This window comes from Cricetulus griseus, chromosome 2, assembly GCF_003668045.3.
Source record: "Cricetulus griseus strain 17A/GY chromosome 2, alternate assembly CriGri-PICRH-1.0, whole genome shotgun sequence".
In the NCBI taxonomy this organism is placed as follows: domain Eukaryota; kingdom Metazoa; phylum Chordata; class Mammalia; order Rodentia; family Cricetidae; genus Cricetulus; species Cricetulus griseus.
Genome location: NC_048595.1, coordinates 49,154,608 through 49,179,962, shown reverse-complemented (window position 1 = coordinate 49,179,962; position 25,355 = coordinate 49,154,608). Strand labels below are relative to the sequence as shown.

Here is a 25,355-nt window from a genome sequence, read left to right as displayed (position 1 = left end):
ATGGGAGAAAAGGACAGAAATCACATTTTCCAAAACCACTTAGGATTATGTAAGAACTTATTCCTCTTAGTATTTGCCCTTTTCTCAAGCAGCCTGCCCATGGTGGGCCACACACCTGATGGGCCTGTTATAATCGTGTGGGTTTTGCTTGCCACATACAAAATACCCTGGGGTACAAGCAATGTGGGACCAAGTAAATCACTGATGAGCCACTGAAACTTCCAGTTTGAAAATTCCTCAGTGTCACCCTAGTAGGTGCCTCCACCCTGGTCTGTCCTCTGTCCTTAGTGCCACATTGGCTGTCCTAGGCTCCTATGTCAGGCACTGCCTCCCAAGTTATTTCTATCATAAATATGGACTTAGCCTACATTCTAGTCAAGGACATAGCTTACCAGAATTTTGTCTCAATAAAAATCACTGAAGCAGTCAAGGTAAAATTCCACCACACTTATAAATCTTCAGTGTTCCACAAGAAATGTGAATGATTTTCACTGCACAACAGAGTGGTTAAGAGTAGATGGAGCCGATCCTCACCCTCACTTGGGTCCCCCACCAGGTCAGGAAGAATTGGGAAGCCCTTTTGAGCATTGAGGAACCATACTTAGCACTAGCTCGCTGGTACAGTTGTGGGTAGGAGTGAACGGGGTAAGGCACACAAAGCCCTGCTCCCTTCCCAACTCATTGATAGGAGCTGTGGGTGTGTTTAGTCTCCCTGTTTATGGAAAATAAAAGAAGATTTGTGCCTGGGTGACACCTGCAGGCTAATGTGGCCCAGGTTTGACAATGTTAGGGCCTCTTCTGGCCCTAACCAATGTTGCTTTGATGGGCCATTATAACCCAGGACTGGAAAACAAAAAAGGATAGCTCCTTCAGATCACCATGTGGTGGTGTCTCATTTCTTTCCTTGCAAAGACATTTCTCTGGAGGGTTTTTTCAGGTATGTCCCTGTCCCCACTTAGCCTCCAGGTAGAACACTGTCCAAGCAGGATAGGAATGTTGGCATTTATTGCTTGTTCACTAAGGGAATGTAGCTCCCTTTACTGCTTCTCCCAGCCCGTTCCCCTTTGGCAGAATTTTTCTATGAGACAGTGGAAGGAAAGGTGAGTCATAGCCCCGTAGTCATTTTTGCATTCTTCCTGAATCTGAGAGCTACTGGAGAGTGATGGGGTGGGGCACCAAAGTGCATGGTCCCAGAGACACTTAGATCCATAGAGTGTCAGAGAAGCCTTGTGAGATACATAATAGCATCCTGATTCTGGAAAGGGAAAAATGAATGCCCAAAATTGCTAAGCAATTATTTGAGGCCACATGAGCAAGACAGGCCAGAGTGAAGGCTTGGTAGCTAGGACTCGTTTGTCTGAGCCTAAAGCTCTTGGGCACTGTCACATTTCTCAAATTCCAATTTATTTAATAAGAGCCTGGGGATGGGGAGAGCTTTTACGATAAAGGCAAACATTAAAGGTGGAAGTCTATAAGTTGTGTCAAGTGGACAATGATGTGTACTTTTGAGGGCAAAGCCTTTTGGGGCTTCTTGGCTATTCTCCCAGTGGTGATAATCCTCTAACTACCAGTCAAAGCTCCCTGCCAGGGTTGTGAAAGAAATCTGCTGAGGGATCACCATTATTCCCAGTAGAGATGCCTAACATCCTGATAGTGGGACCATGAAAATACTGAGACCCTGAGATGTGGAGACAGTGGCCCAGAGGAGGATGCAACTTGAGGTAGAACTGAATGGGGATGCTATCAGTTGCTAGAGGGACCCCAAACAGCACTGCCCAATAGAAATGATTTTCGAGCTACGAGTGGCAGGTGTATTCATAAGTTTAAGGTTCCTTAGAGCCGCATCTTAAAAATAAAACGTGGTATTTTAACACAATAGACTCTACATGTAATTATTTCAGTATGTAATCAATATAAAAAATAATACTGAAATACTTTTACTTTTTAGGGGAAGGTCTGATAAGTCTTTGAAAGCCAGAGTGTACTTTATACTCGCTACCACCTTAGTTCAACCCTTCAATGTTCACATGCACAAATGCATATGTGGCTGGAAGACACCATCTGAGGTCATCAGATCTAATATTCCAGTGATATTGTGGTATCCCCTGACCACCAACACTCCCTCTCCCTCTCCTCTGTGTTAATCTTCTACGTATCAAATTTATCACTTGACAAGCTCTGTATTTTCTTGATTTAGGGTCTGTCCCTCAGGATTTACTAATGTATATATAGTCTAAGCTGGTACAATATATGGATGGTAGATAGATAGATAGATAGATAGATAGATAGATAGATAGATAGATATGAATGAATGGATAGATAGATGATAGATGGAAGATGGATGGATAGATAGATAGATAGATAGATAGATAGATAGATAGATAGATAGTAGGGATGAATGATAGATGATAGATGGATAGATGGATGATAGATAGATAGATAGATAGATAGATAGATAGATAGATAGATAGACAGATGATAGGTGGATGGATGGATTGACAGATAAAATTTTAACAAGAAAGAAATAGACTTCTGAGTCCAGAGGAGGCTGTCCAGGACTGAAAGCACAGCTCTATTCCCTGTGCTCACCCTGAGATTCAGACCTGGTCTATTTTACTCACCTTGCAGGATTTGTGAGTTTATTTTCTCTCACAAGACTTCTTCAGCATCACTCTGTGTGATTATATACCAGTCAGTGGGACACTCTTTGTTTTCTTTTTAAGCTAACAAATCCATCTATCCTCTTTTACCTCTTCTCATCTTTCTTGTTTTTTCATAAGATCTTGTCCCAGCAGTGATGTGCTCCACTTTGCTCTCATCTCTTTGATCAGAACATATGACCACACAAAGATTCTAAATTGTAGCAATAATGTCTCTAAATCTAACACACTAGAAAAAAGCTCACTGAATACAAAATTAAGATTAAGAATCTTTGTGTCATGTGCCTATCATAATATGAAGCTGACTTGCAAAAACCAAATTTGAATCTTATTTTGTCACTTAGCTGGTTGTGCACTCACGGGTAGATCCATTAGTCTCTTACAATGTCTACTAAAGAATGATTCTAACAGTAGAATGGACATAGAAAATGGCCAAACCCACATCCTGTGTACATACAGATAATGCAAAAGTTTTATGAACATATGAAGAAAATGTTTAACTCGACTGAGAGTAAAAAGTGACATATGAATTTTAAAGTGATAACAGGCATTTATCAGGAGTGAATGCAGGGAAATTCATATTATCATCTGTCAGCGATAGTTGTAGGTATATTAGGATAATTTTCTTAGGTGTGCCAGGTAGATTTTGTCAACTTGACACAAACCTAGACATCTGGGGAAAGGAACCTCAATTGAGGAAATAACTGGCAATTATGTATGGCACTTTCTTGATTAATAATGGATATGAGAAGGCCCAGCTCACTATGAGCAGTGTCACCCCTGGGAAGATGGTCCTACATAGTATAGGAGAGCAGGCTGAGAAAACCATAAGGAGCAAGCAAGTTTGCAACATTTCTCCATGGTCCCTGCTTCAGTCCCTGCCTATAGGGTTCCTGCCTTGAGTTCCTACCATGACTTCCTTCAATGATGGACTATGATATGGAATTCACTGAATAAAGCCTTTTCTTAATTGGTCATGGTGTGCATAAGAGCAATAGAAACCCTAAAAAGGATACGAGGTAGCTGCCTGCATGTTTATTTTGCATATTTTTACCTAAGGAAATAATTCCACTTAATTGTTTTCAGCCTAGAGAATAATCATAGCTACATATAAAGATATGCAAGGACATTTATCTCCATTTTTATAAACAATGAAAAGATAGATCCAACCTCAATTTTAAATGTAACCACTAAAAACAAAACAAAAATGGAGGGGGATGAAGGAAAGAGGAAAAGGGGGCAAAGAAAGTAAGAGGAAAGAAAGAGACGGATCGCCTAGCAGGTAGCAGCACTTACCATTATCCCTGATGACCTGAGTTTGGTCCACATGGTGACAGGAAAAAACTAACTCACTGAAGGTTATCTTTTGACCTACACACACACACACACACACACACACACACACACACACACACACACACACACACGCACACGAATGCATGTACGCACGCACACAGGCACTGTAGCACACACATGAACACATGAACACACATACACACAAATAAATAAATGTAAACAGTTTGCTGAGCCTGCTCTGAAACTCAGTTGAGCTGAAGTGAGCAAGAAATGAAGAGATTTCTAGCATTGCCTCCCAGACCTCTAGTCTCCTTGACACACATCCTGGACTAATCAAGACGGCGAGTGTGCGTATATCAGTGCGGAGCTGGGCTCTTGTCATAAATGACTGAATTACCAACTTCTCAAACCCTGCTGGCTGTGGGAGGGTTTTTTCTCCCCCCTTACAAGCACTGGATGCCTCTGTCTTCCAGCACTACTCCAATCGCTTTGTCAAACAAAGCATGAACGCTAGAGTTTCCTGACATTCTCATAACTATGAGCATATGATTTGCAGTTCATATTGAATAACGATGTAAGAAATCTGCCAAGAACACTCCAAGTACTGTTTCCAGTGCTGGTTCCTAACCAGTCACAGCTGCCCCACCACAGAAGAGGAGCACAATAGCCGGCCATGGGCCCAGGTTCTCCTGCTTGCAAAGTTTGTATTGACTTACTAGGAGCTGTTCTAGCGGGGAAGCCACTCTCCTGGAAAGCATTTAAGATGACTAAAGCTAAGGATTTAATGTTCTAATGAAAAAATGTGTCAATATTTAAATCAAACGTGTGAACACTGCGTGTTTTTACACATGCCTGCTGCGGAGGTTTTAAGGCAGCCCTTGACTCTCCAGACAGGAATCCAGTAGATAGATGCACTGCTAAACTTCCGAACAATGACAAAGAAAAACATGGGGTAATTGCTTCACTCAAAACCTGCCAGGAGATTAATTGCCTATGAGATGGATTTTATGCACTGTCCAAAAACTGCAGAATCTACGGGAGTCCCTTGCTTTCACTAGGAGAAAACATATGTCACCTCTCACCATAGATGTTTATGTCTTTTCACAAACCTGTCTTTTCCAGCCTAAAAACATTCCAACTGGAAATGACTACAAAGGCAGGAGTTGATAGGTTAGGGGTGTTTAGTAATGTTTAACATAATATACACATGGAGTCAGATATGACTCTGTGCTCCAAGCCTCATACAACAGCAACTTGGACCCCAGGGACTGGGGAGTCCTTTTACTTCTAGTTAGAAAAATCAGTGGGAGGGGATGAGGAGCTGGAGACTGTGTTTAACCTACCAAGTCTGAAAAGAACCAACTTGGGGGTGCTGGGCTCATGCAGGGCTAGCTGAGTGAACTCAAGGATTGGAAATGGGGTCTATTTAGTCCCCCATTTGGGATAGCATTCAGAGGGGAGCTTGCTGAAGATTGATGCCGTTTGGAGTTTGACAGAGGTAGAAGTCTTTGTAATTGTGACAGGATAGGTACAGAATGCAATTCCATATGCATTTACTGGTGCCTTCTCTAAAGCAGGCTGTGCATAATAGGCTTTGTGGTGAGTGAGACTGGAGTGGGGGTAGGTTAGTACTGTAGAGAACGGTAAGAACAGTCACAGCTTTTCAGGACCCTTCTGCCTGATCCGGGAACAGACCTCCAGACAGGTTACCATAGTAGAACAAAATTTGTGCAGGATGCTGGCAAGTGTATCCCTTCTCATGGGCCACTGGTGGCTTCAGGAGAGCATCTTCAAGGAGGTAAAGCTGGATAGTACCTGAAAGGATAAGGAAAGTAAGTCAAGTGAAGGAAGGCAAGGGTCGACATCCTGGCAGGAAGTAGCTGATGCAAAAGTTGTATTTAGCAACTAAAAGCTACTCTTCAGGGCCCGAAGGGCACTGAAGATATGACTTGGACCTTGTGATCACTGTGATGTGGTGGTATGTCACCAAGGCACAGAGAGAAAGGGGGTCTGATACCCATACTAAGTGTCCCTTTCTACCACACCATGGAAGATGGGTGGGTTTCTAGGGCTGGGAGTGGAGGCAGAGAGGCCAGCTCAGAGGCAGCTGTGGCAATCTTGCTGGGACATGCTGAGCTTTTCAACTGGAGTAACCATGAAATGCTCGACTTGGAAAGAACATTGGAATCACAAAGGACATGTGTGGTTCAGATTACAGGGCACACACATGAAGTGGCTGAGGACAAAGGGGGCTAAGTGACCTCAGCAAGGTTGATGGCAGCCAAAGTGAGTGCAGGACCGTGGTCTTCTGATTTCCAGCCCAGTGACTTTTCCAGACAGCAATGCCAAGTTCAGTGCAAGCATCCTGCTTCAGTTAGGTAATGCCCTGGAAAAGCTTGGGACTTACTGGGCCAGCATTTTTCCTGTCATTATCTGGGAGTGAGTACCGTCCTTCCTGGATGGAGGGATTGTGAATCAAGCCAGCCTGTGTGGGGGTGGATCTTTTTTTTTTTTCTCTTTTAAGATTTATTTATTATATACACAGTGTTTTACCCGCAGGCCAGAAGAGGGCACCAAATTGCATTATGGATGGTCATGAGCCACCATATTGTTACTGGGAATTGAACACAGCACTTCTAGAGAGCAGCCAGTGCTCTTAACAGCTGAGCCATCTCTCCAGCCTGGGGGTGGATCTTTTCTTCCATATTCTCATGCTTTCCCTCTCCATTCGCTCTCTCTTCCACTCTTGCTCTCCTACGCTCTCATCCCTGTGTCAGCCTTTACCACTCTCCCCTACTTCTCCTCCAGAAAAACCTTTGTCTTCTGTCTACCAAATCCTCTCCCCTCCTGAGTCTGAGCTGCCCACAGTAGGAAAGCACACGCACTGGGTGGTTAGAAAAGGCTAGCCCCTTCTCAGACTTGTTTTCTCAGATCTTGGGTCTATGTGCCTGAACAATTTTGAGGTCAAGGAATCTACTAAAATGAAGCTTTGCCATCTTAACTCTTTCCTTATCTACACACACAGAGCCAGGTGTGAAAGTGTAATTTGTAAATTTTGTGTTGTCTTTTACACTAAATCATATGTGAACACATTTTTGCATATTTTTTCAACTTTATAATATTCCTTAAAGTAAAACATTAAGGAATTTGGAGTAAGACTTAATGATTCCTGAACCCCAGTTTCTTCAAGTATGAAATAAAGATTATATAATTACCTTGAGAGGCTTCTGGCATGAGGCATCCTACTTTCATTTTCTATTTTGCTTGTTTCTGGTTGAGATCAATAAATCATTTTCATAAATACCTAGGTCTGATTACAAAGGACATACAAAACAAAAAGTGGAAGGGGTTTTAAAATATAGAAAGGTGTAGTATATTACTGAGCATCGAAGGACATGTTGATAGCCTGTGAGGTAGAAGAAATGAAGGGAAGAATCTTAACTTGAAAATTAAATAATCTAGGAAATTCATTCTAGTTACCTAAGAACAGGAAGTGTGACTTGTGGAGGCTTCCATCTCAGGGGTGACACAGATTTCTGCTATAGAGTACCCTTTGGTGGCCTTTGGAGAACAGAGTAGAACAATTCCCTTGCTACACAGTCATGCATAAACTGGAGGTGGTGAGGACTCAGTCCAGAAGTAGGCAAATCCCAAAAGTGCTTTGGATGCTATTGTAATAATTGGGTAAAATTCTGCTACTTGTCAAGGTTCCCATCCTCTGTTGAGCAAATCTAGATGATGGGGAAGGGGGGTCATAGAAAAATTGACTATGAATTGCAGAACTCTAGAAGAGCTTGGATTCTTGCTTTGCTTCTACCAAACAGAGAGATGATTTAGTTCATTTATTAAATAATTGTTTACTGTCAGCAACTTATAGGAAGATAGCAACGGCCTACACTTCTTTCCGCACAGTGTGGGCATGAATAGGAAGCAATGTACCATTTCAGAGTGGTCCTGGGGGTGCTGGGCACTGGCTCATAGCTGAATGTGGGCTTGTGAGAAGTTCTTGGGCATGAGGGTGGCAGTGGTGAGGCAGGAGACTCAGGATTGCAGTTTTGACAGCCTGGGAAAGAAAGCCTTTAAGCAAAATCATGAACAGGTCAATGTCCTGAAAGGACCCTTCGAACTGCTGTGTGAGGACAGACCAAGGTGGGACCAAGGTCTTGAAGAAGGTGCCAGGAATACAGGAGGAGATCAAATAGAAGGCTTCCAAAGACATCTTGGCAGCAAGAATGGTGTCCTTCCTATTCCTAGCATTCCAATGGACCAGGTCAACCACCTGCCAAAAAGCTACCCCTGAGAAGGTGCTAAGAGAGACCCCTGCACAGCTTCCAGACCCTGGATTGGGCACAAACCACAACCAAACACCTGTTTTCACAGAGAGATAATTTATTAAGTGGGGAAAGTTAAAGTGGCTGCTTTCTGATTCAGGCAGAAAAGAGCAGTAAATGACCTTGCAGGTGTAACTTTTAAGAAGAGAAACAGGTGAAGTCTGTGTTAGAATGGGCTAGGATGCAGTGGTATATCTTGATGTGGCATGCTAATTAGGTGAGCCAAAGGTGGTTTTTTTGATTGCTGGACTTTAATACTTTGGTAGCTGAATCTTGGTAGTCAGCCTAAGGAGGAAGAAGTGGTCGAATAAGGGAGTAGACCTTGACGAGTAGCTTTAGAAATGTAATCTAATGGTTTTTAGCATGGCACAGGGAAATGGGGAAGAAGGGCAAGGCCATCCAGAGCTGTATTTGCCACCCTCTAGCTGGCCAGGATCCCTTCAGGTGGACGGACTCACCTTAAACCATGCAGATGAAATAGCTGGAATAATTCATTCTTTGTACCAGGGGCCTAACTGATGAGTATCACTAAACAGGACCCTCCCTATTGCAGTTTCTTACTCCAAGACAGGACAGAAAAAGAGAGAGAGTAACATCTTAATGAGTTTAAAGAAAAGAAGTGTTTATTAAAGAGGGGGTTTAAGAAATATCAGGTATGAGTCTTTCTATCAAGTATTATAAAATGTGTGTTTAAGATAAGGAATTCAAATCTTTTTATTTCCCCCATATACATGTTGAGAGACTTTTATACAAATGTTTACCTGTCACCACCAATAAAACCTTTGTTTACACAATGGACCACTTCTGTATCCCAAGAATCTGATTGCCTGAAGTAGTGACCCCTTCCTTCATTTCCTCTGTGGTGATTCTTTTTGGACTAGCCAATTAAGATTCTGAGGTCAGACCCCAGCCAATAGGAAAAAGACAGTCACCACCTGAGTTAGAAAAATGCCAACTGCACTTCCTAGTCTCATGCAGATGCCTCTTCTGGATTCTTAGCAGTAGGCTTCAGTAAACCTGAGAGCTGGAAAGGAAAAGGGATAGAGATGCTGTGTTTGACCAAGAAGCTGGAAGAGACTGTGTCTGTCACATCTGAGCTTCTTTCCGCTCTTCCAAGTGCAGAGCCTCTTGTTGGAACTTGGATGCTGAGAATTGGAGGCCTCCTGCTCACATTTGCCCTGGCCAGTTAACAGACCTTCATAGCCAACCCTCTTTGTTTCTCCTAAGGAATAAGGAACTCTGTAGTAAGAGATCCAACCAGCTTCACCTGTGGCACTGACAAAGCGAGCATAGTCACAGGTGCGTGTGAGTGTGAGACTTGGTCTGGGGTCCGGGACAAGCTTGCTCTGTCTCTTGGTTCTGGTCGGGTCATGGAGAACAGCTAGGTGTGGATCCTTGGAGCTGGAACTTGTGGGTCATCGGTTTCTCATGTAAGTGACTTCTCCCCCAATAAAATTAACGAGTATTGATCCAAGTCCCGTGTATCTTAATCTGTGCATCTACAGAACTACCCTGATTTCACAGCCCATCCCAGAGACCCTTTGCCTAACAGACACGCTTGTCCATGTACAACACTCCCACTCACTGTATCGCATATTAACCCCTATTTTAATTAAAACTTCTACAATATTTTCACTTTAGTTGCGTTTATTTGTGGTGAGATTGCTTCTGTGTGGTGAGGTTTTGCTTCTTCGGTGTCTGATGGAGTATCTTTTCTTCTGTGTGACCTCTTCTCTGGGTCCCTTTCTGATGAGGATCTTCTCAAGTGTGGCACGGACCTCGGGCACAAACAGGGAACACAGCTTGGGGGCTGTGCCTAATGACCAGAAACTTCACCCCCTAACCCCTGAAGCTCTGAAGTCTCCACTGCCCTTTAGCACGTGTAGCAAAATTGCAGCACTGCTTTGAGGCCACCAGCTCTATATCCAGGACCATTGCTCGGCCCGAGTACACCCTCCAACTCTACCAGTGTACAGACATCTTTCAGTTAGTTGTGACCTTTGAATACACAAACCCTGGGCAAGTTTCACACATAGTCTTCAAGTGATCACAAAGAGCTAAACCTTTTAGCTGCATGATTTTTGTGGGGTGTCCTGGGTCAAGAGGGAGTAAACCCTCCTGGGTCATCCCTGGCTGCCAGGAAGAGACTGTCTTTCCCGTTCTTAAAGTTCCCGGCATTCTAAGTGTGATATGCCCTCTCTCAATTGCTTTCTGCAGACTCAGGGCTATGCCTTCAGCTATCCTTGCTTCCTATGAAGCCTTTTGGAGCTCCCATCAGCAGGAGTGGGAGACAAAGCTGAGACAAAACAAAACTGGGGAGTGGGTTCCGCCCTACCTCTGAGCAGTAAGATGATGACGTTAGAACTTTAAGAAGTCCCTGAGTTCCCTTTACCACTCTTTCCACAAACCAAGTGTTTCAGTCCATGGCCAAAGACATAAAAGAAAAAAGCAGGGGAAATCAAATCAATCCTAGTAATGTCTGCGGTAGGAAATCTGCCCAGACAGGCTTGTGTGAGTTGCATAATATTCCGAAGTCCCGTTATCCTCAGTGGGAGATTTTATGGGACAATTTGGCTGTTTGTTATTGGAGACACACCAAAGCTTAAGTGGAGGATTTCTGATAGAACTTGGGGACCCTGTGCTTGATGGGGCTCCAACTGTCACCTCTGGATTCCTGGTCTTGGCAGGACCTCAGAGGTGAAGGAGCTCCTCACAGCAGAAAAACTGGAAACCTGCGAGAACATCTGAGATGGTGAAGTGAGCCTGACCACTGAAACCTCAGTCAACTGAGGAAGCCTCGCCCGCTCGTTCCCATTAGCGTCTCCCTACCTTTTAATACTGCGCCAGTGCGGTCCTATGGTTTCAAGTGTGTCCTTAAATAGGAACTAAATACATTACATGCCTCATTTTCTTTCAGATTACATTCGTGAGTTACAGCCCAGGAAATTCTGCTCTATTTCCAAGCACGCCGAGGCCCTGTGTTGCCAGCCCCGCCCTGAAACAGGGCCTAGACCTTCCCATCACTGGGTTGGATACAGTCACTGTGACGTGTTTTTCTGGGAACTATACAGAACAGTATTCTACTGTTTGTTTTAATGGTTCCTAGCCAAGAGGAGGGAAAATCCTTGAAATTTGATTTAATTTTTTAAAGCAAAAACCATGATGTGAGACCAAACTCAGGCCAGCTTCAGAAGGGGACAAATGTTCACTTGTCTGTGTCCAGTGGTGGGAGCCACTCGTAGCACTTGACACAATCACCTCAGAACTTCTTGTGCTCATGAAGGCATTCCAGTGACCCATGGGGAATGTCAGGGCTTGCAGAGTCCCAGCCTAATAGCCACAGGTCTCTTGTGTGAGTCATCAGTCCTCTGAACTGACGTGCCTTGATTGGCTCACTTTGAACGTTGACCTTAGGGGTCAGGTATGTTAGCACGTTGTTCTCTTTGATGCGTATGTTCAGACAGGTCTTTAGAGTAGAGTTTTTGAGAGAAACTGGAGATGTACATTTCACCCATCACCTTCCTGAAGCCATTCCAAAGTAAAGCCTACTTGAAGACTACTGACTCTTGTCTGTCCCCACCGGCTCTCTCCTTGTCTACACCTGTCCAGATGCCCCTTTACCAAAAGCTGTGTGCCCTGGGATGTGTTATTAAAGCTGATAAGACTAACATTATGTCACTTCCTCCTGGCTGACAGCTTGCCTGAGCACATGTCACACTGCAAGTCCTCTTGGGGAAATGAAGACATTTTGGGACCAGGAGAAACTTTGGAAACTACATTTGATCATAACTGGTCCTTCGATTCTTCATGTAGCTGGCGAGCTTCTGTTTACCCTGGAATGGTTTGGGACCCCTCACTTGGACTCTTAGTTGGATCATGTTTCCCCCTTCCTAAAAAGACTTTAATTGACACATAATTATGCATATTTATGGGGTGTTCTATGTTGTTTTAATACATGTAGACGGTGTACAGTGATCAATCAGACCAGAACCTGGATCTCATTTATCATTTTCTGTGTTGTGTTGGGAATATTAAAAATGATTTCTTCTAGCTATGCTGAATTGTAAAATAAGTCACATAGCTGGAGCCAACCCACTGTGCAAGAGGACACTAGATCTTATTCTTCCCATCTAGCTGTGTTCTGTACCCAGTCACAGACTTTTCTCTATTCCACCCAACCTGACCACTATCCTTTGGTAACCACAATTCTACCTTTCAGTCTTACAGACTCAATTCATTTAGCCTCCAGGCATGAGCAAGAGCATGCCATGTGCCTGGCTTATGTGATCTTATCTCAGACTGCTGCGGCCCTGTTGCTGGGTTTTGATAGGGTGAGCACTGTACAGATGGCTGTAATATGAAAACAGAACTCACAAGGACAGTTTGATCAAGGTGCTAGGGGAAGGTGGGAGATGCCTGACTTCCCCAGGAGAGTTCTGAAGATGTGACTGGATGGAAATGATGAGAAAGGTGAAAAGATAAAAAAAAGAGCATCTCAGGGCTTGGAGAGGGTCCAAACCACCAAAACAGACCAGCTCACCATGGCTTGAGATGTGTAAGAGTGAAATCGGCAGCACAAGAGCAGCTGGCGGAGCAGGAAGGAGGCAGGCAGTCTAGCTAGCACTGGATGGCCCCATCTGTGTCTCAGAGCAGCTTGCCTTCTCTCGCTTTGAAGCATCCTGGAGAGGCATCCCATCCACCACCCTTACTCTTTGTGCAGCTTCCATGTCCTTCCAACCTCACACTGGAGAGTGGCAGACCCTTGCTCTGCTGGATCCCACATAGATATTGGGATGATGGCCAACATTGGTGACCCAACATCTGAAGGACCTTTGAGAGACACAGGACACCCAGTGCCCAGCATCCAGTCAGTCAGCATTCCAGGTGGCAGCAGTGGTGTCCTGGTGCCCTTTCCCAATGTTCTTTGCTTCCTGATGGATCATGGCATGGCTCCACGACAGCACCCTAACTGTACGATCTTGGTGCGTCTCGTTTTTAAGTAGGGGACAGGAGAAGTGCATGTTAGGAGATAGCCTACCGTTAAATGCAAAGGAAATGGGTGTCTAGGACTTGACTGTTAGGAGACCAGCTGGCCCCACAGAGGCTACTCACACTGTAAAGGGAAGGTGCGCAGTTCAGGCAAGCATGCAACTGGCTGCACATAGCTGCCCCTCATCATGCCTCCCCACTTTTCCAAAACGGGAGCATTCACACCTCTACACTCTTCATAAGCCTGTTGTCTACTAAATGACTTGATATCTATTTTATAATTGTATGTAATCAGCAGCGCCTTGTACAAAATAAAAACTTGCTATAAAGTCTTACTTGTGAATAGATTGAATTCATAGCAGTCCCGAGACACAGAACTGTTACAGACCTGACAACATAGTAGAGTGGCCAGAGTTTGAAAGTTCAGTCTTAATCCTGGCTGTACCACTTGTCTTTGCACATCCCAGTGAGACACTTAACTTCTCTGAGTTGGAGTGTTCCCTCCATAGAGAAGGAGATGACAACTTTGTAAGATCAACTTTCTTCTTCTACCTTCACAGTGGGACAGGGAGGTTCCAGGGGTAGAGCCCAGCTGTGGGTAGCAAGTGCCTTGCCTGGCTGAGTCATCATCTCCAGTGCTCCTGAAGTGTCCTGCATACAGCCAAGGCTGAAAAGTTGATCAGAGGCATTACACACTCATTTGATTCTATCAAGAGAGAGCTAGCCAATAAGAAGCCCAAGCCATTGGCCTAACAGTTTATAATTAATATAAGCCTCTGTGTGTTTATTTGGGACTAAACTGCTGTGGGACTGGGTGAGACAGAAACTTCCCTCTTCAGGTTCTTTTGGTTTAGGATTTTTAAAAACTTCTTGACGGAGACTGGTCAAAATCACAGAAGTTCTTGGCATAGACACCTGCAACTGTGAGCAGTTGATAAGACATGGGCAGCCAAGGAACTGTGTCTCACTTTAGTTTGAAAAGGAAGAACTATTTGGTCTTTTTAGCTGTCTTGAACTAGGAAGGTAGTAAGAAGTTTAGCCTAAGCCTCACTCATAAACTTTGGAAACTCCCAGTGGGTTAAGGATTTATATCTGGGGGTATTTCCAAGATTTTGTCCTCCCGAGCGATATAAATGGAGGCCTTGAGAGTTTAACATAGGGAGGGAAACTGTTTTCACCATGATACTCTAAACATCCAGGCGGGGAGGATAGAAAGGCAAGGCCTGGGTTAACAGGGGTAATGGGGGTAGGGTGGACTCTGGTCTCTGCACTTAGGTTTCCAGAAACCAACTTGAGGTCATCCAGAGCCGTCTTTCTCCCCCATAGGTTTATAGTATTAGTTACCCAATAAAAAGTGGGGTTAATTTTACAACTCAGGTAAGACATAAGCCAAAAATGCTTCACCATTACCGTAGGATTTATGAAAGTAAACACATGGGATACATGAAGGACTGTGAAGCCATGGACTCTCAGGGTCTTCCTCTCAGGTAGATGTGTTTGTTTATCGTGAAGTTGGAGCTTAGGTTTTCAAGGCTTTGCAATAAAACTATTTCAGGATGAAGCCAAAGATGCTTTACCCATCTTTACCTTCAAACCAAGTCATTTAGAGAATTAATGGAGGGAGCTGCAGAAAAGGCGTGTCTGATCCCATGGCTTTTCACTCAGTTATCCTGAGCCTTCTAGTCTCCTAGCAGTATGAAACCAATGGATGGGGAAATCTGGCACTATTATAACTATTATAGCTCTGCTCACAACCACAATTATATACGTGTGTGTGTGTGTGTGTGTGTGTGTGTGTGTGTGTGTGCACTTAGTAAACATGTCATTTTTTAATGGTATCCTCTGGAATCACTGTAAATATTTCAGTGACAATAACATACCATCTCAAGGAATTTCTATAGCAGCCCATCATGGTAGTACACACCTGTATCTCCCTGTCACTTGAGAGACTGAGGCAAAACTACTACAAGTTCAAAATCAGGTGGAGCGACATAGTAAGACTGATCTCAAAAACAATAAACTTTTCTGGGGACATAGATCCATGGTAAGTACTTACCTAGCATGTATGAGGCTCTAGTTCTATCTCCATCACTCTAAATTAACACACAAATGAGCTTTTATATTAGTTGATGAACTCACATGGCTTAGACCTAGAGGGCAGTGATTATTACCTCTATTTTAAAGGCAAGGATCGTATGATGCACAGGTCGGAGCCAGCCTGCCAAAAGAACACAGGAAGAGTGTTTTGGTTCCCTGTCTTCTACCTTAGAAGAAGCCACAGAAGGCAAATGGCTGTGTGTAGAGAGATAGACGGTGTTGACCACAGCTAGAGGAGAAGAGTTGGTGCCATGGCAAACTCATGAATGTAGCAGGCAGTCTTCAGTGTGGTCTAGATCTGTTGTTCCATCCTCTGGTTCTACTGTCTGTGTGTAACCCCACTGAGGACTTCTGTGGGAAGGAGTGTCCACCTTGAATCCTGGTATCCTGTCTCAACACTCGCAACACTGTAGCTTTCTTGTCATTGTCTGGTGTCCCCTAAAATTCTTTCTTTTTTTTTTTTAAGTTTTAAGGATTGTAGTGGTAAGATAGGTTTTCATTGGTGTTTGCTCTAGCGTTCCTTGGACTTCGTAGATAATCTCAAATCCTTTGGTCTGCAAATTGCTCTGGCTTCTCTTCCAAGTAGACAGCACAGGTCTCACACAGTAAGGAGCCATGAGACTCAACTGCCCCCCCCCCTCCCAGCTGCACCAGCTTCCTACCCCGGCCATCTCCTAATTGACATGTCAGTTGGCGTGAATCTTGTGGCTAATGCACCCACGCCTTTGTAGCAAATGGAGCAGAAATAATCTGCACTTAGAAAACAAAAAACTGTGGAGCATGTGCCCAGATTTCCAGCTCGCTTCCTCTTCCCTCTCAGGGCCACATCATCTTCCAGCCCACGGCCAGCTGCAAAAATAAAAGTTCTTTCCCATATTTAAGGATGATTTTGCGCTTCAGGATGATTTTCTGGGGGTGTAGGAAACTTGACCAACGTGACCAACAGATGTTTTAAGGGATGTTTTGAAAGCTGAATTTAAAAAAAAAAAAAAATCTGTTAAGTGCAGTCTTCATTATATGGTGCCCAACTGCGCCCCCTCGTGACCATTTAGGGCATTGCACAACCAGAATGAATGGCGTGATTAAGTAGTTCTGTGCTAAGAATCACTGTGTTTTGTTTCTAGAGACGAGTATGAAGAAGACGGATTCTGTCAGCCATACAGAGGCATTGCATGTGCACGATTTATTGGCAACCGCACTGTGTATATGGAGTCTTTGCATATGCAGGGGGAAATAGAAAATCAGATCACAGGTAGGTAACATCAAAGAAATGATACTTACATAACTATTTTTCTCGCCAGAAGTTTTTCTGGGCTTCTTTCCTGACAGAGGATTAGGCTAAGCATGGGGGTTGGGAGTGGGACCATAAAGAGCCATGAGATGTGATCTCTGTGCTCTGGAATTTACATTAAAATAATTTATTAGAGGTTAGTCTTGGAGGAAAAGGAAGCTTCGAGAAGTCTCACATTCATGCAAACACTCAATAAATATTACTGAGTGCTTTCAGTGTGCTGGGACCAGACGGGACACTGGGGATATGCATGAATGGGCCAGGTATGGCTCTGCTTTCTCGGAGCCTGCGTTTGGAAGCAGTGCAATGTAGACTAAGAAGGAACAAGCTTGGACTAGAACATTCATCCCAGAGCTGCTGTTACAGAGACTTCAGGAAACTGCCACTCTCCATGAACACCACAGTGAAGCACTTCCTAATACATGGGGGAGGAAGGGAGGCTCGGGCCACCATGCACCATTTTACACCTAGTTATGGTGGTCACAGCCGTCTCATGTCCCTTTCGGGAGTAGTGACTGCATCCTTTGCGGTGTGTTAAAATGACCTCTGTGAAATTCTCGCAAAAGCTGCCAATTTTAGCAAATGCAGACATGGGTACCCAGTTATATCTGAGTTTCAAATGAATGGCAAATTGATTTTAGTATAACTGTGTCCTACAAGCTCCCCTGAAGGGCATGTGTAATTGTTATCTTAAACATGAGGATTTTAGAAAGACATGGATAAATGCATGACACCGGACAGAGAAAAGGCCAGAAACTCTGAGGAACTTGACAGGGCTGAGAAGTAGCTGAGGAGAACTGTTGAACCAGGAACAAGGACAGGAAGGTGGTGACGTTGCCTCTTGTTGAAGCCCTTAGGGTTTTGAGGACAAGAACAGACATAGGCCCAACAGGGAGGAGACGCTAAACTTGGTGTTTCCACCCAGAACCAGAGCATTTGGACACACTTTAAAATAAGAATACATGTTAAATAAATGCCCTTCTGCTATAAATATTTGGTAATCGGTGTATAATTGCCCTCTTTTGGATATGTTCAGTGAGTACTGGCCTGCTGGAAAGTATTATAGTTTCATTTTGCCTTTGAAAAATAAAAAGGTCATATCTTTTTGTTTGACCAAATGTTTCCCAGACTCATTTGGCCTCTGTAACCCTTGCTTCTCGGAAGCCATTTATATGCTATTATCGCAATGTCCCCAGGAATGAACTTTGGAAAGTCTGTGAACAGCCTCATGAGCAGTCTTCAGGGCTGGTGCCCTTTTGGCACAGATGCCCCGTATGTGAGGTTAGGCTAACAGACCCCTGAGGGTCTGTGATGCATTCTGGGACAATTGAATTGTGGTCTTCTGGTGCATTGCCTCATTTTCCGAAGATGGAATAGAAAGTATTCAAGCCACAATGAAACGAGGCAAGTGATCCAAAGCCACCGGGCAGGTCCTGCCATCTGGCAGCAAGTCCTCTGCTCAGCTCAAGCCCTGCCTGAAACAAGCTCTGGACTCTCAGATGTCTTAGGACCTCACAAAATTAATAAAAAAGATGGGGTGAAACACAAAGTCCTATTGCTTTGGGGGGGGAAGGAAAATATATTGTACTTTAACCCAATTAATTCTTTTTATTAGGAAATGGTACATATGTAATTTAATCCTGTTTTTCTAACTTTGTAGTCAAAATGATTTTTTCAAGCCATTGAAAGTGAGCTGCTTAGACATCTGAAATGAATCTCCCGGCCTTGGCCTCATGGGCTTCAGCCCAGCGGATTCCCCACAGTGTGTTTCTCCCTGGTATCTGTTGACTGGATCGCAGCAGAGATAAACCCTGGCCCCTGGGAGTTAATAGCTCTGTTTGCTTTTCAGCTGCCTTCACCATGATTGGCACCTCCAGCCATTTATCTGATAAGTGTTCTCAGTTCGCCATCCCTTCCCTGTGCCACTACGCCTTCCCGTACTGTGACGAAACCTCATCTGTCCCAAAGCCCCGTGACTTGTGTCGTGATGAATGTGAAGTCCTGGAAAATGTCCTGTGTCAGACAGAGTACATTTTTGCCAGATCAAATCCCATGATATTGATGAGGCTGAAGTTGCCAAACTGTGAGGATCTTCCCCAGCCGGAGAGCCCGGAAGCGGCAAACTGCATCCGGATCGGCATCCCCATGGCGGATCCCATAAACAAAAGTAAGTGGCGGCTCCGACGCTGACACACAGTAACTATTCATACTGGGACTGTGCCCACTGATCACTAACTAACCTTCTGGTGACCTGAATACCATGCCTAAGCATTCTGTGGTAGGTTACATAGAATTGTCTTGGAGAAGTTTCATGAAGACAACTGAAAAATACAGGATCTGGTTTCTCAATAACTTAAACACAGAATTACCATATGACCCAGCAATCCCACTCCTCCTAAGTACATAATTGAAAGAATTAGAAACAGGACTTCCAACGGAAACTCACATAAGTGTGTTCACAGTACAGGCTGGAGAGATTATCAGCAGTTAAGAGCACTTGCTGCTCTTGCAGAGGACCTGGGTTTAGTTCCCAGTGCCCACATGGCAGCTCACAACCATCCTTAACTCCAGTTCCAGGGTCCAATGCCCTCTTCTGGCTCCATCGGCACTGGGCATAAATGTGGCACACACATATACATGTAGGCAAAACACACATACACATTAAATAAAAATAAATGATTTTTTTAAAAAATGTTCATGATTGAATCACTCACAAAAGAGGCTCAGGGTATAGATCAGTTGGATTCATTCTCAGCATCACATAAACTGAGTGATGGATGTCTGTAATCCCAGTGCTCAAGAGATGGAGCCATGAGGATCAGAAGTTCAAAGTCATCCTTCCCTACACTGTGAGTTTGTGAGTTCAGGTCCAGCCTGGGATACTAGAGACGCTGCCTCAAAGTAATTTTATTATAAAACAAATGATGGTATATGCACACATTGAAATATCATCCACAAAAAGGAATGATAAATAACTGGGTGAAACTTGAAAGTATAGAGCTAAGCATAAGAAACCGCTAAATGATCCCAGTTATAGGAAATGTCCAAAATGGTCAGATCCCCTGAGACCTGAAATGGATTTGAGGTTCTGAGGCTGTGGTGGTGGGAGGGGCTGTCTGATGGGTGTGGGGTTTGCTTTGGGGACGATGGGTGTGTTGTAAAGGTAGTAGGAAAGATGTACAATTGGGAATGTATCGAGTGTGCTCGTTTCTCTTTCGTGTTGTGCACGCTATAACACACTTGATAAATACATGTGAAGGAGCCTTCCCTACCCCTGCGCTCTCACCGCTCCTGACAGTAGGCTGTCCCTTTGCCCATTTCCTTTTCATCTAGAATTAGTTTTCTTTGGTAGTTAATCCCATGTTTGTGGTTATTTAATAGTATAAATGGCCTGAAGGACCATATACAAGAGCCTCCTTTCCCGCGGGCAGCCCATTCCAGCAGCGCAAACAGCCCCAACTGTATTGGAAACAGACTGCAGTGACTCTAGTCCTCTAGTAGAGCCATTCTGGGAGTTACTCCTGGATTCTTTCATCACACAGGTTCCAAGACCGCCAGTGGAAATGGAAGCAAATGGTTACCTTGAATCTTCCTTGAGCCCCTTACTCGTGAACCATAAGAAATCCCTTCTGTGCGCAGGTCCCTCCCACTCCCATTTCTTTGGCATCCCCACTAAAAACACCTCAGAGGCTCATTTTATTCCCGAAACATAAGCTTTAAATCCTCCCAGGAATGTGAGGAGCACAAGGCAGGCCCAAGTCCAAACCCAGTAAACAGGGCGAATGCCCCACCCCTCCCCAACTGTAGGGAGACCTGGGGCAGCATGGTCCTTAGACTGTTCTTCCCCACACCCAAAATGCTGCCCTCTGTTTCTTACCAGCACCCCGGGCTTTTCTTTCATGTTTTTCAGATCACAAGTGCTACAATAGCACAGGTGTAGACTACCGGGGAACTGTCAGTGTAACCAAGTCGGGACGCCAGTGCCAGCCGTGGAACTCTCAGTACCCACACACACACAGCTTCACGGCCCTGCGCTTTCCGGAGCTCAACGGGGGCCACTCCTACTGCCGCAACCCTGGCAACCAGAAGGAAGCTCCCTGGTGCTTTACTTTGGATGAAAACTTTAAGTCTGACCTGTGTGACATCCCAGCATGTGGTAAATAAGTCATTGGCTCTAATGTATTCAGCCACCTTTCAAATATCCCAGTGCCCATGTAGAAGGCCGCCTAGGAGAGTGAATGTGATTGATTGTGCTCTCGTGGTCACAAACCGTCTCCATCATACAGCAGCCTGGCTGTCTCTACAGGCACTAGTGCCACTTTCAAGGAGTACATGTAATCATTGCTCCGTGGTGACCGCTTTCCAAAGGCACAGGTCAGATAGCCAATCACAGTCATTCTTGTAGAAAAGGGTGTTTTCCCAGGATGTCCATGGATACAGGAACCTTCTTGACACACAGATATATTGGAAGCAGCAAGAAAAATGTTCCATCTCATCTAAATCACCCTTGAAGCAGGTTGAATCTGCAGTTGTTGCTCAGTCGCCCAGGGCAGTCTGCTACACTGTGATCTTTGTCTTGGCCACTAACGGTACAGAAGGGTAGGGATGTCTGGAGGGTAAACTGAGTTGCAGTTCCTTCACATCTACTGAATTATAGAGTGTGACAGAGGATGAAAATGTTGGTGAGAAAAACCTAGAGTTTGGAGCTATTTGGGGGCTGATTCAACTTCATGGTCCTAGTATTAATGCCCAGGAGGACTGGGCTTCCCAGCGAATGTGTGAGCTAGGATGTCTTGCTGAGAAAGTCAGAGCTACAGAGTGGGACCACACAAAATGAGTAGTCACAGAAAACAGATAACTTATAACCCAGTGATAAGGAGCTGGGTGTCTGAACGGGTGACAGTCCAAGTCATTCAGAGGCATGAGTTATAAACCCACTACATGCTTATCAGAGGAGGAGGACAGGCAGGGCCCTGAGCTTGGCCTAGCACATCCCAAAAGATCAAGGAGTGGGTCCCAGAGCTAGGAGGAGGAATAGATGCGATACCAAAGGTAACAGACCCAGGAGGCTGGTAAGCTGGTGGCTTCATGGGATGGAAGCCTGAGGCTGAGTACATGGGCACGCATTAGAGTGTTCTGAGCAGAAGGCTAGCATCTCAACATGTTGAAACAGAGCAACTTTATCAGGAAGAGAGGTGGAGGAGGCAGTGGCCTGTGGGCAGGTTCACGGTGTATTTGGAAACTAGCAATAATAGGGTCACTGGTGGGTCAGATGTGGGATACAAGAGAAAACTTCAGGGTGACTCCTGAGCTTTTAGCTTTGGTAGCTTTTTACTTAGAGGAAGAAATTCACAGAAAAAAGAATTTTGGTGGGACCAAATACTACTAATAAGAAATACATTATTTGTTCTATCTGGATGAACAATGTCTTATCCATTAGGTGAATTTTTCTCTGGTTTTAAGGCGGGGTCTTGCTATGTAGTCCAGGTTGGTTTTGAAATCGTGACACCTCCTACCCCATCTTCTGAGAGCTGAGAGTTTCTAAGCATGCACAGCCAACCTGACTTTCTCTAATTGAAGTCTGGTCTTGAGTTTCGGCTAATGCTGTTCAGAAGTAGGAAAATCACTTGCTCCCAAACTGGAACATTTGTTTATGGTCCAATTCAAAGACTCAAGTGCCATTATGATATCTCAGATTGTAGAGCACCTACTGCATGCCCTCAGGATACTTGCTGTTCAAGGACTGCATCCCCATTTAAAGCTCATAACTACAATATGAGAAAGTGCTTTTGGTATGCACCAATGAGATTCAAAAGAGTCAAAGGACTTAACCTACATCCCACAGCCAGACACTGTTAGGATTGGACCTGAAACCCTCATCTCCAGCTTGCAGCTCTGATTAAATTCAAAAGCTGTGCTCTTCTGACAGACACTCCTCTGTCCCTAATCTAAATGTCTTATGACAAATGCACTTAAAAAAAAATACAAGAACCATAAAAGGCTCACTCTCTGGGCTCCACCCTGCTGGTTCTAGATTTTGCTGACTGTGGTGTCTCATTATTTCATAGATTTGGTATTTGTCAGTGATGCTGGAAGGGCACAGCATATTTCTTTCTTGATATCAGCTTGCAGACAGCTTAGTCACAATTCTTGGGACTGGTTAATTCTTGTTGTATAAACAGTAAATTTATTTAGATGAACATTGACTGTAGATGTGAGACAATTTTTGCCACTTAGATTTTTTTTGTTTAAGGTTTTTGTTTTTTTTTTTTTTTCATTTTGAAAGAACACCATACCTCTTGAACTCTTCAAACCAAGCCACATATGCACCCATTAAAGGAACAGGGAATCCTTGACATGTGACCAATAAAACACTGCTGAGAGGTAGTGGCTCCCTAGCATGGAAGTCAGAAAAAGCCAGCAACTATCAAGGCTTCTCATAAGCGCTTGTGCAACCCACCTTTAACAGAGAGCATTCAGATGGAACCCTACTTTGTAACTGCTATGGAGAACCCAAAATGTTTTTTGTTTCATTTTCACAAAAAAAGAAAGCCATAAATGATAAAAGAGAATTCTCCAACACTAGTCCCTCCCACTCTATCTCCTTTCCTTCTCCAGTGCTCAGCATCGAAGCCAGGGCCTCAGACATGCTAGACAAGCACTCTGCAGCTTATCTACCCCACAGCACTCAGTTCCATCTTACCCTCTGAGGAAGCAAGGCTCACAACAGGGGCGGACCCACACCAATCCACCAAATTGTTAACAGGAACCAAGTCTCCCTTACCTAGGACCATTGCTCTTTGTTCTACACTAATGTTTCTCAACCAGGGACAAGTTTGCCACCCAGAGAACACTGGGTTAAGTCTTCAGGTATTTTGGTTATCATTATGGTCATAGGCGCAGGATGGTACAGGCATATATTAGGTAGATGCCAGGGGTACTATTAGGTGCTCTAAGATACCCAAAATATCCACATAAAGAATGGTATTAACAATGCCAGTGCCAGAATAATGAACCTTTCTTGATACTACATAATTGTAGACTATAGAATAGCAATATTAAATAGTAATACATTAGCCATTTATTATCATTAGAATAAGCCAAAAACCATAAGGGTTTTTATACATCATTTCATGAATAAGTAATTTTATAACCTCTGAGTAGGGAGGCTTTGTTTTTCATACATAAGAAAACTGAGATTCACAGATGTTAAATACCTTGTCCAAGGTCACATATCTAAAACAAAGTAGACCCATGTATTAACCTGCAGTCAGCCTTCTCAGTTCTGTGGTTTATATATGTGAGTATATGTGGAGATGATAGATAGATAGATAGATAGATAGATAGATAGATAGATAGATAGATAGATAGACAGACAGACAGACAGCTATTAACTTTTGAGCTGACAAGGTATTTCAGAAGGCAAATGCTCTTGCCACCGGGTTCCTGGGATTTACATGGTGGAAAGACTCCTGCAAGCTGTGCTCTGACCTCCTCATACATGTACATACATGATATGTGTGTATATATACACTTACAAATAAGTAAAAAAAATATTGTAATAACTTCATCCTGCAAGGAGCTGTATGGTATGGAACAGATTGGAAATGAGTCATTTTCCTTCTCCATCTCAAGCAGGATAGAATTTCAAGGGCATGTTCTTGCATCCTCTAGTTTGGTCAAAGCTAAGGAAATTTCAAAATTATCATGGGATTTCTCATTTTCCAACCAACAATTTTTGTTTTAGTTTCGACTAAGTAAGGCTAAAAGAAACAGGGTAACCTTTAAGTTGAAAATACTGGCATTTGTAAAAAATACCAAAATACCAAACCTCCAAGTTTGCTGACGACTATTTTCTCTGTGAATTTTCACCCTAGAATAGGATATAAAATTAAGTTAAGCCTAATGCAGCTCCTTAGGATTCTGGGATTTGTCTGCGCAGAACTAGGTGCATGTGCCTAGAGAATTCTTATAGGAAGCTTTTGCTCTTTCTTTTTTTTTGAATTTTTTATTTAATTTTTACAAAATTATAATTTCATATGTCAATCCCTTCTCCCTCTCTCCCCTCCCCCCCACAGACCCCTCCCCCGCTCCACTCCCCATAGAAGGTAGGGCCCTCCACGGGGGCTCCTCAAATTCCACAACATCATGTTGGGCCGAGCCTAGGCCCTCCCCCATGTGTCCAGACCTAAAGAGCATCCCTTCACGTGGGATGGTCCCATTTACACCAGGGAAAAATACTGATCCACTACCAGAGGCTCCATAGGGTGCTGAGGCCTCCTGGTTGACATCCATTTTCAGGGGTCTGGATCAGTCTCATGATGGCTTCCCAGACATCTACTATTAATAAATGGGACCTCCTGAAACTGAGAAGCTTCTTTAAGGCAAAGGACACAGTCAGTAAGACAAAAAGACAGCTCACAGAATGGGAAAAGATCTTCACCAACCTCACATCTGACAGAGGGCTGATTTCCAAAATATACAATGAACTCAAGAAGCTAGCCACCAAAACACCAATCAATGAAATTAAAAAGTGGGGCACAGAACTAAATAGAGAATTCTCAACAGAGGAATCTAAAATGGCTGACAGACATTTAAGAAAGTGCTCAAAATCCTTAGCCATCAGAGAAATACAACTCAAAGCAACTCTGAGATACCATCTTACACCGGCCAGAATGGCTAAAAGCAAAA

At 43.9% G+C, this 25,355-nt stretch overlaps 1 protein-coding gene across 1 annotated transcript in view; it reads left to right on the top strand.

Moving 5' to 3' along the window:
* The window catches only part of Ror1 (receptor tyrosine kinase like orphan receptor 1), a 363,775-nt gene that overhangs the window by 313,224 nt on the left and 25,196 nt on the right, over positions 1–25,355 (top strand). The window contains exons 5-7 of the mRNA XM_027400498.2: positions 16,498–16,625; positions 18,514–18,831; positions 20,575–20,820. Of these exons, the coding sequence (XP_027256299.1) occupies positions 16,498–16,625; positions 18,514–18,831; positions 20,575–20,820 (692 nt within the window). The remainder of the gene's footprint in view (positions 1–16,497; positions 16,626–18,513; positions 18,832–20,574; positions 20,821–25,355) is intronic.